The sequence below is a fragment of the Scatophagus argus genome, chromosome 4 (genome assembly GCF_020382885.2).
Source record: "Scatophagus argus isolate fScaArg1 chromosome 4, fScaArg1.pri, whole genome shotgun sequence".
Taxonomy (NCBI): domain Eukaryota; kingdom Metazoa; phylum Chordata; class Actinopteri; family Scatophagidae; genus Scatophagus; species Scatophagus argus.
In genome coordinates this window covers 12,236,417-12,249,415 of record NC_058496.1, presented here as the reverse complement: position 1 = coordinate 12,249,415, position 12,999 = coordinate 12,236,417, and the positions used below count along the sequence as shown (strand labels likewise).

At 40.7% G+C, this 12,999-nt stretch overlaps 1 protein-coding gene across 1 annotated transcript in view; it reads left to right on the top strand.

The window, feature by feature from the left end:
- The window catches only part of fbxl17 (F-box and leucine-rich repeat protein 17), a 200,032-nt gene extending 188,336 nt beyond the window's left edge, over window positions 1-11,696 (top strand). The window contains exon 11 of the mRNA XM_046387748.1: window positions 9,540-11,696. Coding sequence (XP_046243704.1) covers window positions 9,540-9,677 — 138 coding nt within the window. The 3' untranslated portion in view covers window positions 9,678-11,696. The remainder of the gene's footprint in view (window positions 1-9,539) is intronic.
- Window positions 11,697-12,999: the final 1,303 nt, after the last annotated feature.

Below are 12,999 nucleotides of genomic sequence, written 5' to 3'. Positions count from 1 at the left end.
AGGTGGAGCGACGTTTGGGGAACAGGTATGAGCACCGCTGCACCCCCAGATAGAGCAACCAGACAGACCTTGTTAAAAGAGCAGACATCCCAATCAATATGGTCGTTCCACTGGTGCATCCAGCTGCTGGGGACTATACACAGATAGGCACGGCACAGCAATTTGCAGACATAAACAAGGGCCTAATTGTTCAGGGCCTGGAGGTTTGGAGTGAGGAAAACAAAGATGAAGCATAGGGAAGAGTTAAGAAGCATTTTAAGTCTCGTTTAGGAAATGAGAGTTTGGGAGTTCAGCAAAACTTTCTTTGATGAGTGTTGTTATTGTGAACAGCAGGGATTCCTAGTTTAAAGGCTTCTAAAGTGAAAGGGAATTAGAAGAAAAGATACAGCTTGCACAGCATCAAGTGTAAGATAGACAGGTTCTCTGGTTCTTATTTTCCAAGCTTTGGTCAGACTTGAATGTTCAAAGGCGATAAAGTAGTTTGAAAGATTCATTTGCCGTTTGTGATTTTCAGCGTAATCTTGGAGTCTCATCCCACACAGCAGAACTGTATTGATTGGCAGTCTTAACCGAAGCCGCCTCCCGATCATCCCTTCATCTTGTTTCTAAAGGGCAAGAGCAAGGGACAGTGAAGGAGAGAGGGTAAAATAAAGTGAGACACTGACAGAGTTCACTGAATATCTGAAGAGGATCTTAAGATTGCCCTTCAACCAAAATCTGCTGGACACACACACATGAACCTGACCTGCACCTGGCTCACCGATAGACTCATGTTTTTGCCTCCTCTCCATCGTGTCCTCAATTTTTTTATTTATTTTTTTATTTTTTTTAAACCCCTCTTCACTCTTTTTGTCTCTCTGCTTCTCCCTCCCTTACCCTCCTCGTAGCAAGGACAGTCAAGGTTGTTTGAATTTTGAATGCTGCCCACATCTTTTGTTCATTCAATTAGTTCATTCAAGTTGCCCTCCTGTCTTGTCTGCCTCTTCCTTCCTCATCTGGTGCTGTTTACTCATCACAGTGGAGGTCAACATAATCTCATGGAGCCATAGACAAGACGCGGTGTGGCCCGGATATGCAGACTTGCCAATGCTGATATGTTTTTGGGCAATAATTAAAGTTTGGCTCAATATGTTTTTTGCTTCTCTGAAACATTGAGAGAGACAGCAGGTGGTCACAGCTCCTTTTTAGCCTGCAGACTCAGTGTCTGACTGTGTTGGTGATGAATTGGCTGTTTAATGCTAATGACAGTGTTAGCTTCCCTCACCGAATGTTATGTGCGGGCAAATTTTATACATTCAGATGAGCTTTGGAAATTTTTGTAGGGGGTATCGATCAAGCCTTTGATTAATGTCCAGCTTTATAATTGATTGGAAACAAAAAAGTGGTTGTAAATGATTTGAGTAAGTTTTGCTGTTTTGCAGAGCACAAAGTGTGTAGCCAGGAATAGCATTCCTATGACCTGTGAATTGTCTGTGAACATTTGAGAAAAAGAACAATTTTCATATTTTCAATTTTCCTGAAAACAAAGAGAGAGATTTATCATGCTGTCAAGGTTTGTGCTTGAACTGACTGAGAACAGAACTAAAGACTAGAATCTGTGTACGCACTGTTACTCAATGAGCTTTTAAATACTGAAGAGCGTGAGTTTAGATGCAGTGTCCTTATTTATTTCTTCAGAATTAAGACAGTTCTGAATTATCACTCCACGGTAGATGTTGTCCACATGTAAAGTGTTGCTTATGGATTATGGCATGTAACTTTGGCAGCTCCACAAATCTAACACAAGCTCTCTTCACTATAAAGAGTCAGTATGAATTGTATATCATGGTGAGCTTTGAAAAGGACAGGGTCAAGCTGTCCTTGTTCTCTAGTTATTCAGAAGAACACGGTCACAGTCATGCGAGGCAAAAAATTAAACACTGTAGCTCAGTGATTATCTTTAAGGAATTCTGCCTGTGTCTGACCTCCGGTAAGCTGCTCTGGAATTTCCTATATTCTCGGGAGATCTGTGTGTGTGTTTTTGTGTGTGTGTACCCACCTTAGTGCATTGTGCTGTTTGCCATTTGTAGCCGAAGAAGTGGTTTTAGTTAACGGGGCATGCAACAATTCTCTTATTATCTTCCTGTACTCCACCCAGTGACTTTGGCCTGTAGCAGAAACATGAACTCACAATCTCTGTCTCCATCTCTTCTCTCTGTGTTTGTCATTCTGTCAGGACAGCTCTGTCTCTTTCTCTCTCCTCTGTTCTTTCTGTTTTCTGTCTTTGTGTTTTTAACAAATGCATCTGTGTGACTAATGTCCACTATTATAATGTTTATTGTCGCTAAGCTCGTACCTTCGACAGCTCAATTTATTTTTACTGCGGTTTGATATCTGCTTGTCAGATTCAGTGTGCATGCTTCAAAATGCTGGACCCGGTCATAAACAGACCTGTGATAAACCCACATGGACCCAGTTTGACTTAATTAAATTAATATTAATTGATATAAATAATTTGAAAGGAACCTGAGGGCAGTCAGATTGTGTCCAAAAGGGACCTGAAGATAATTGCACCCCATCCAAAATGTGGTTAACTCTAGCAGGCTACTTTGAAGTTCACTCTATTCATCTTGCTTCAAATCCACTTCTTTCTAATCCCCTGGGTATGACGCACCACCTTTTTATGATCATGCAATAACATAATGTTACTTACTGTAAATGTTTTTCCCTTCTCCAGATTTCATGCTTTGGTTTGGCTTGTTTTACCAATACAGCACTTCATTTGAGGTATTAAATGCAAAATAAACGGACTGTTATCAGTATGATTGCTACCAGAACATCAAACATAAGTCCGCCGTGTCACCTCAACACCTTCCATTTTTATTAACCTTAGTTCTACCTAATAGATGTTAGCTGTGATAGTGTTTTACCGTGTTTTCTTCTCTTAGACTAACAAATAAATTGTGGAAAGCCTCTTGAGTTATGGAATGTTTTTCCTGCAGAGATAAGAAGGTTGGCGTGGAGAGAGGGATTGGGCTGAGCTGCGTGCACATTCCTTTAGTTACCTTTGTCACGCGTGATGGAGTGTGGGGTTTACAAACCTGGCCTCCAGAACCTCTTTCTCTGACCCTGTTCAGTCGAGCCCCAATTCCTCCGTGTGTGTGTGTGTATGTGAGAGAGAGTGTGCGAGCATATGCACTGACACCCTGCTTTTCAGTTCTGCTCCTGTCTGATATTGTGCAGGGATGAGGGTGTGTGAGCCCAACCAGACCTTGGTTGTCGCAAGCGGTGCCTGACCTGGATTTTAAAAGCACATTCAGAGCCTTGCACTGCAGATTTCTGTGTGGGTCGCTTGGCTTTCTTAGACTAAATCAAAATGTTTGAGCTCAGGCTTTCCTCAGTAAAGAGCAGACTATTCCTTAAGCTTCCAAGCCAATGCATCAATAGTTCATTTAGAAATATTGAATCCTTCAGAAGTTTGTGGCGACCTCTTTTCTTTCTGTACACTTGTGAAATCCTCTGTTTTATTTTTTTTCTTTTCTATTCATTCTTCTCCCTCTTATCAGTGATGAAGAACTATCTTTCACTTGTCCAGTTGCTTGTTTAGAAACTTTACAACTGGGGATTTTTCTCTGGGCAGTTTAAAGAAGGCTGTAAATCTGGTTTGTTTAAATCCAGGCTTGCTTAAGCTGCCTTTTACTAAGACCTGATGCACTGCATTCTTCTTCTGTCCAAGCAGGCTTTTTAAACATTTACCCTAAATGTATTTACTGGTTGACTGATACACTCTGTACATGGGAGAAGACAGGGAACGGGGGGTATTTGTCTCTCTTTATGGGTCTGGGACTTGCAATGGCTGCCACATGGCCAAAGAAAATGGGAGGAAAGAAGAAGAAAAAGAACAACAACTCTAAAGGCCTGTGCTGGATTTAAAGGAAATAAAAAGGAATAGTTGGGGGAAAAGCATCCACTGAACATATCTTTGTTTTCTGATATCTGCATGCATGTTCATTTAAATTTGGTTCTGAACTTGTTTGATTTTTTCTTTTACAGTCATTGTTGCTGCGTGCGCTACAGTGCTCAGTGGGTTTGATATATTCAGAGGGAGGCAGAGGCCATATTTTTTTAACCTTCTATTTCCTAAACTTTCTCCCTATCCTTTTATTCGATTTCCCTCCCCTGATTGCTAGGAGCACTCCGAGGGTGTTCTCACCACGCCGGTCTAATATGATATGCATCTTCGTGTTTGTGTATCTGATTATCGATTTACGACCCTCTTCTTCTTTTTCTCCGCTGAGAATGTGAACTGCTGCTGCTGCATTAGTCATCTTTACGACGTGTTTTACAGTGCTTCTTGCCGGGGGAAGGCCCTGCCGCCCAGCGTTTGCGGTAAATGTATATTTTACGCGGTGATAGAGTGCATTTGCATCAGAAGATAAAAAAAAGAGAGAAAGCTCCTGAAAAAAGAGCTCGCTGTTAAGAAAGAGAGGATGTGAGATCACGCCAAGAGTGAGAGCAGAGGTCAGCTTGGGTACTCGCCATCACTCATCTTCAGCCGTCACTTGTAAAAGTAGAGGAGCAGTTGTTGACAGGCTCTATCACACACACACACACACACACAAAGCCCTATAAGCTATTTACTGTTCAGCATGTTCAAATAGCAGCATTTGCCAAACAGCATATCAGACATACATCTTTTTGTTTTCCCCTCATCTCTCTCTTCCTCTCGCCCTCTTGTAAACCCTGACAGCAGCACATTACCCGTCAGCATGCATTACACCGCCCTTAGATCTACAGGGCAGCATCTTTGAAGTTAAAATGGGGGAAAATATCATAAGTATAGGCCTCGCTCCAGATAGCTGTGGCTGCGCTCCCAGATGCTTCTCAAAGATTAGAATCATCAGTGAGTAGTGATCTGCTCTATCATATGGCTCTCCTACAGACTTGGCAGCAGAGGAGGGGTTGTGCAGTACAGTTCACTGGATCAGGACTGTATGGGGTAGAAAAAAAAAAAGAGCCAGAGACATATATCCAAAGCACTGTTCAATCACCAGAGACCCCTGTGCTTTCTGATATCATTTTTAAGCTTATGTTGCCTAGCAACAAAATATCGTTAAGCACAGTTTTGCCCAGTAACAAAATTTCACCCTGGGAGGAAACAGCTGAATCACTGGTTTGATAAAGACAGTGGCACAACTGTTGTAACCAGAGGACCCCCCTCTCTGCCAGCCAGTTACCCACAGCATTTGGACTGACCTTCATGTCTAGCATCAGCTAGGAGCCGCAAATACCAAGCAGGTGTGGTGATGTCATCACATCTCGGTCAACATACCACAGGGCCATGCAAAGGGCACGCAGCCTTGTTCGGGAAAGAGAAGGATTGTAGCTGTGGATTTCTTTTACACAGGGCTGTTGTTTTTCTTCCTGAAAAGACTAACAGTAACTCTGGTTTTCATTTTGTGCAGTGGACGAGAGTTAACGCTGGCTACGATGTATAAATGCCTCCGTCAACTGATTTTCTGTAAGCAAGATTTTCTGTCCGCCAGCAATAAGTTGTTTAAAAAATTCATCATTCCAACATGCCAGTTAGTTAAAATATAAATCTCAAACCAGGTACAAGGACTTTTCTGTGTAACAATTTCAGATTTCTGCAAGCTTTGATTTGATTGATAGCATAATCATTTTATGTCTTCATCAATCTTGATTGGCTCTAGCCTGTGCAATAATCAGATTTTTGAATTCCAATCATTTCTGTTCTATGTGGCAGTAATTACATTTGAAAACTTTAAAAGAAAAAGAAGCATCATTAAAACACTGAATGATTTGCAAGTTTTCCTCCTGCATGTGTGCAGTACTATCAGCAGGAGCAGCACAGGTCAGTGCAATAGTTAGTCTTTTCATGATTTCCATCAAAGTGATCTTGTCACAGCTCATACATTTAGCATTGCTGCAACCAGCAATTAGGAAATGATTCAGCGTTTTGATTGGGAGCCATTTTGTGTGTGCTGTGTTTGCTCAGCAAGAGGAGCTGCACTAAATTAACATTAATGAATGTTATAGCCTCACATCAGTTTGATAGGTCTATTCTTTAGATCTGTTATAATTGTAATTAAGCCCTGATTAACGAGCTGGGGGATGTTACATTCTCTTTTCAAGAATATAGCATAATATGTTGTGAAGGCAATCAGGGGTTTGTCATTTTATCTGCTAATGAGGCTGAGTCATGTGTCATAACAAACTTAACTTCGCTCTGTGGCAGCAGCTTTTGGAGGCCTCGGTTAAGCTGCTCTCCTGCTCCCACTTTTTTTGGGGGAAGGCAACATGTGGTGACCATCTTTGTAGGCAAGCTGTAGGTGTTTTTTTTTGGGGGGGGGCAGGCATAGGCTCATCCCTGTGGCTCAAGATGCTGAACATGAACACGAGCACCTTTATCACATCTTTCTCTCTCTCTTGTTTCCTGTCATCTCTCCACTGCAGCTACATAAAAGCATCAAATGCCCCCCCCCCTCCCCCCCAAAAAAAATTCTTTTTTAAATTTAAAAGCAGGTGAGAGGGTGATCCAACATCACATAAAAGCTAATGATCACTATTTGAAGCCAGTTGCTAAATTTGTTGAAAAGGATCCAAGAGTCGACAGAGCAGACAGTCTATGAAAAGCTCTGAATTCATGATTCAGGATGGTCAGGCACCCGGGTCAAATCCTGCAAGGGGAAGAGAAGAGACTCCATTAATTCTTGCCTCTGAGAACCGCTGTTTATTATTAAAATTGACTTAATTTATCACCTTTGCCAGGAGTTATTTAACAGTGGGGGTTTTTTGTTTGTTTTTATCAAAAGGGCGAATTTAAAAAAAAAAAACAAACAAAAAAAACAAATATGCATCATCTAAGAAAATAACAGCCTGAAGAATAACCCAGGCTACCTCAGCCTCACTGACGGATGTAGCCAGTTACAGCGGCTTGTCAAAGTCCCAAATTTTAACAGAATATTTAGAAAATTGGCAAAGGAGATGACGTAGTTAACGGACGACAATGTCAAACAAGCCAAATCTGTGTGGAAAATGTGATGAAATATTGCATGCTTACAGCCTTCTCGTCAGTCCACATGGACCTGATGTTTCAGTTTCAATCTCGTGAAATCGTTTGGAATAAGGCGCAGACATTAAGATTGTTTGAATTCAGAATAAAACATCTGAAAGGTCTGCCGCTTTTCGCGAGTGTGGTCAGTATTATTGCTTCACTCGTGGGGTTTGATCTTTTCAGTACAAGAGAGAAAGTGGGGGTTTGTTCTTTAAACCCGTCAGGCTGTTGGATTACTTGCACTGTCTCTTAATAATAATGTGAATCACAAAACACTAATAAATCCAAACGTTATGAGTGTTGCTGGAATTTTCCCAATCTCCACTCCATTTGATGCTCCTTTCTAGTGGTTGACATGTTAGAGTGTTTTTTTAAATTTAAAAGCCGCCTGTCAGTCTCTGTTGACCGACTGGAGAGAGCTGAGACAGAACAGGAATTCAGAATCAGAAAGAAAGGAACTCAGAATTTTATTTTAGTGTCTGATCAGAAAAACAAAAAATGAATGAAAGTAACAAAGACTTTATGACCCTGTGGTCTTGATTTTATATTTCCTGTATTGGTATTATGAAAGTTTGTTAAGCCTCTGTGCTGGCGTCAAGAACCCAAACTCCAGTTTGCGTTTTCTTCCTTGGCAATCAAAGGGAAAGCTAACAGGCTGGTTTTGGCTTTTAGTTTTATTGAATTCACTTGAGCTGTGCATCTTCCTTCTGTGACCTGAGAGGCGTCGGTGGTCTCTCTGATTTTGCTGGTTTTGTCCTTGCTCCCGACTATGTTTTCTTAATTTCTCTGCTTGACAAGGAATAGCTGATACCCACCACTTAAAGAAATTGCGTTCAATGAAGAGAAAGAAGAAATTAGACGGAAAACGACAACCGAAACAGATCATAACCTGAGTGAGTGCCAGGGAACTCTTACCATGCAAGACTTTTCTTCCAGAAAACACAAGACACCAAAGGGCTCTCGGGCAATGAGCTCGGGGAAAACTGTGAAACACTTTGTCACTGCTTTGGCAACAACGGATGACTGTGTGCTCAACATGTGTGTGAGTGTTTATACATCATTTCCCCTGGAAAGTGTCATGCTTGCGGGTGGGCGGGGGTTGGTTCTGGGTGGGTTGCGGTTAACCCCTTAAGGTCTCCGGGGTTAGTCTGCCTCTGCTCTTTGTCAGATTCTCAGGCTTTCTCACTCTTGGCTCTCAGTGATGGCCTGACAGAGTGTTAACACTGGCAAAGAAGTGCGGGAGTGGCTATTAGCTGCTTGTCTTCTGTCCTCTGAGAAGAAGAAGGCCTCATTAGCCTGGTGAGCTCAGCTGTCCTCTTGTGCTAAACCCACTGCCATAGTTCATTTGTGTGTGCATGTGTGCAAAAGTGCATACACTGTATCCGTTTAAGAAATTGCCTATCCTACCTATTAGTCTAGTACATTGCTGTTTTGACAGGGCACTAACAATTCAATCTGGGTTTCTGATTATCTTAATAAGGCATCATGGGGTGATGCAGAGACGGCTGACAGATTTTTCCAGTTACTCAATTTAGATTAAACATTTATTCCGTTCATATAGTTTAAGATCTTTGCTTCTTTTTATCAGGACTCCCTGGAAATCTGTTTTGGTACTGAATGAATATTTTTGGATGATCTTGAAAGAAAGTCCTTGTTTGGTTGATATCATAACATGCTGAATGATGATACAGTCAGTGTGTTAATGCAGGGCTGTAGGATGTAGGATTTGCTAATTTTACAGTTTTGATAAATGCCTATGAAATAGCTACAACAACTAAAAACATGTAACCCAAAGTTCAAACAACCGGTCAGCCAAAGCCCACAGTGCTTGTTCTGTTGTGTTCAGTTTTGTTTTGTTTTTTTGAATTTAATGTGAAGCTTCAGCACATAAACGAGGGACCTTCCAAAACGATGGTCTTTTTAGCATGAAATTTCCCTCCTCTGTCACTCTCCCTTCACTGCAGCTCAGCGTGGAAAAATGTGTCTGAGGAATCAGAAAGAAGGAAGTCTGCACTAAAACGATAGTAACTTCATAAGATACACATTTGATTTGATTAACTCAGACTGCTGAAATCTGCAAACAATTTTGCACAGAACGAGGACTGCAGATTTCTCCCTCCAGTCACCTCTGTTGGAAACGCATTGCGAAGGCACAATCATTTTCAAGCGGACCTGAAGAATTGTGAACCTGTCCTTAAACTGGTTACATTGTAATCAAACAGTCTGAACATGTCAGACGTGAGCAAACGCGTGAGACAAAGTACATAAAGTATACTCTCTTAAGAAGAAGAAATCCTGTTGGTGCTTATGGATAATAATGGTGAGTTTGAACACCTACGCTTAAGATTGTGTGATGTGGTCAAAAGCTCTGGAAAACAAATGAGCAATTGGACCTTGGGTTAAGACTGATTGTAATGATTGTAATTTTTCTCTATCGAGTTAAATCTTATATATGTTAACTGTGTCCGTGTGTGTCTTGCAGGTGAACGAGGAGACGGTGGAGAGGCTGGTGGTCCAGTACCCTCACATTGTTTTCAGCACGGTGATGCAAGACTGCAAGAGAACCCTGGAGAGAGCTTATCAAATGGGCTGGAGCCCCAACACATCAAACACTTCGTAGCTACTGCTGGATCATACAGACACACACACATGAACAGACAAACATAGCTACACAGCGGCCCTTTTATGTACAGTCACAAATGCACATTATTTACAGCTCAGTTATTTTTGCTTGTCATCCACTTTTCAAACATGTATGTGAACATGTAGCCACTCAGTCACAGGCAAAGGTCCAGTCCATCAGCTGTTTCGTTTGAAGCAAATCTCCCACTTTAATAATTTGAGTAAAGTTGGTATTTTTTTCTTATTATAACTAAGTGAGAAACCTGCTGTACCACTCATACATTAAATCAGTAAATCAGATTACATGCAAAAACACGTTCTGCTTTCTAGGACCAGAACCTTGAGTTACCAGTTTGTTGGTGCACAGCAAAGCACCAAAAGTGCTTGATATCTACTTTAAGTAAGTGTTACTCAGTTGATAGAGTGTTAAGCCTCTTATATCTTAAGTCCTCTGCGTCACCTGAGATGGAGTGGTCATGAAGATCCAGCCTATCCAGTCTTGAACATGTGAAAAGGATCCAAAATACTGCATGTTTAAACCAAAAGAGACATTCAGCGGTGGTCATACCACAATTGTTTGCAATCGGAATAATTGATTAAAAAGGGTTTGTAGAACCAAGGTTTCCTGAGCAATGCCCAAGTCAGGCCTCTGCAGTATTTACATCTTTCAAACTGAACTCAACTTCTGAGGTGCGATTGCTCAAGAGTTGGCGATCAGGAGACAACATGCCACAGCTTCAGTCTGGAAGACAACTGAACTGCCAGGTCTTCAGAGCTCACTTGAAGCTTTTAGAGAAATCTGTAATGTTTATTTTGCCCAAATTTTTATGTTCAGTGTGGCGTTCAAGGCATTTGTGGACTCATAGGTGCTGAAACTGTTGACAAAGCTCCATTTGAAGGACAGAGCTCTTTGCTGTGACTTAACATGCACACCGTCATGGTACAGAAGAAAGATTCAGGCCAGAATGAGTGAAACCCCCGACAAAATTCATGGCAGGAAAAACAGTGTTGATTACTTCCCAAAAAAACTGCATGTTTACATTAAGATCTTCATCTTGTGTTTTTCAGCTACAGTTGATCTGACATTGAAATTAGCCTTTTTGTGACATGGGGTCAATGCTGCTTTTAATGCCATGCGCATTTAGGTTTGACCGAGCATCATTTTGAAGCAGCAAAGAATGAAATCAATCCGTGTTTGAAACAGAAGTTGCCTTTACCTAAAGACCCTGGGTCACGATATCAAAATACATTAACCACGACCACCGTGATGACAGGTAAGAGGAAACGGTGCCTTAAGTGGTTCATAGGCAGTTGCCCTCCATTAGCAACCTGGAATTGACCCATAATTTACTAAAGAAATGTTTATCTCCTCTGAGTTTATGTTATACCATATTTCCATTATTTGATCCGATATTGTATACGTATAAATAAATACTGTGTGAGATTTACTTAGCCTAATATTGGTTTTGAGCATAAACTTGTAACATTATCTATGTAGCAGTCCAGTGAGGGATTTATCTTTCTTAGTGGTGTAGGATGTAAAGAAAAAAACTGGCTTGGGCCTATAACCAAGGGCAGTAGAAGGCGGTAGGTAGGAGTTGATCATTTTTCATCTGTTCTAAAGAAACTGAGTAGTGTACAGTTAAAAATGCAAATAACCAGGGTATTTTTCTATGGTGTGAACCAACTCTGGGCTCAGCCTCCACACTCTGTCACTCAGATATGAACAATAGTTTGCTGAGCTTAGGGTTTTAGTAGAACTGTAAACTTTCTACAGCATATAGAGATTTCAGACAATTAAAAACATGTTCATTCTACCCTTGTCAGGATTTGTAGACTTAATCTAATCGATGGAGAGTTTCTCCCTCGGCCTGTTTTTGTTCTGTTTCTGTTCTTTTGTAATTCCCATATGCACTTTCTTCTCTGCTAGATGTTGACACACTTGATTCCTGATTTGTTAAGGCAACCGTAAATGACTGGATTTACATAAAGATGAATAAAACACTACTATTTCAAGCTTTTTTTTCCTCTTTTTTTCTTTTGTGTGTGTGGATTTGAAGCTTGAGAATATTCAGAATGAGTGCTGGATACTTTTCTGCGCATTTTACACCATTTGTGGACTGCTTTTTTTTTTCCTGCAAGTTTTTCCAGACTTTTTTATGGCATAGAGTATATTTCAACTTTAATACCACATTAACTGTTATGACAGATGTGGTGACATTTCAATTTTGACACAAATTGCATTTGTATTCTCAGGTAAAATGCAAAAAAAAAAAAGAAAAGAAAAAGTCTCCCATGCTCTTCATTAAATAACTAAAAGCCTTGGAATACGCAAGTATGCTATACAGAAGCCTCTGTTTTGTTAGAAATAAAGATGTTTTCCACACATATCCCTGCATTAATAATGTTTTTCCTATTGAGCACCGCGACACAACAGTCACCCTGCATTTCCTCCATGAACGTGCAACTACTTGTGATGTCAAGGTCAGAACTATTGTGACAGTCACGGGAGCTTCACATCTGAAACAAAGTGAGGAGAAATCAGCTTGCTGCCCAGAAATAGAGTAAAGGCCTCAAAGAGCAGAAAAACTGTCATTCAATATGTCCCGAGTCTTTGACAATATTGTCCCTTTCAAGTGCCTGTTTTACTGTTCAAGGTGTTTGTGTTGTTTCATGTCTGGCGATCAAACGAGGGAGATAACATCAAACAGGATGCAAAGGTTGGATCTTCCCAGATAGATTCTTTGTGTTGTCAACACAAATTGTGTCAACTTGAAGAGCAATTCACTTGAGTCACAGCTAAAGGAGTTTTCTCTTCTTTTTTTTTAACCTAAATAAGCATAGAGAGTTCTGTCATGTCCAAAGGCGTGAATACAGGAAGCAAGCAGATAAAAATGCATAAATCACACACATCTGCTGTATGTTGTATAATAAAACTGTATCATGCATGCATGACCTCACTAAACCTTTTGTGCTTTTACATGTCAAACAACCTGTACAATTTCATATAAGCAGTTATATTTACAACAGCTACTACCTTTTTGAGCTTCTGATGTTCCCAAACTGGGTCAGAAATGTGTGCCTCAATACTATGGTGCAGTTTTGTACCAAACTGCTTTTTATTGAAAAGTTTCAGTTGTAATATTTTCGCTGTCTCTTTGGAACAATCTTATAAGTGTCACAGTGTAGTCTTTCTTACAAGAGTTGTTGGATTGCAATAAATTTCACAGGCGTTCATTATAGTGTGTCCGTCCCTGTAACTCTTTGAACAACAGGTACTCGCAACAGAGAGATTAAAAAACATTGCAGCTGCTTGAAGC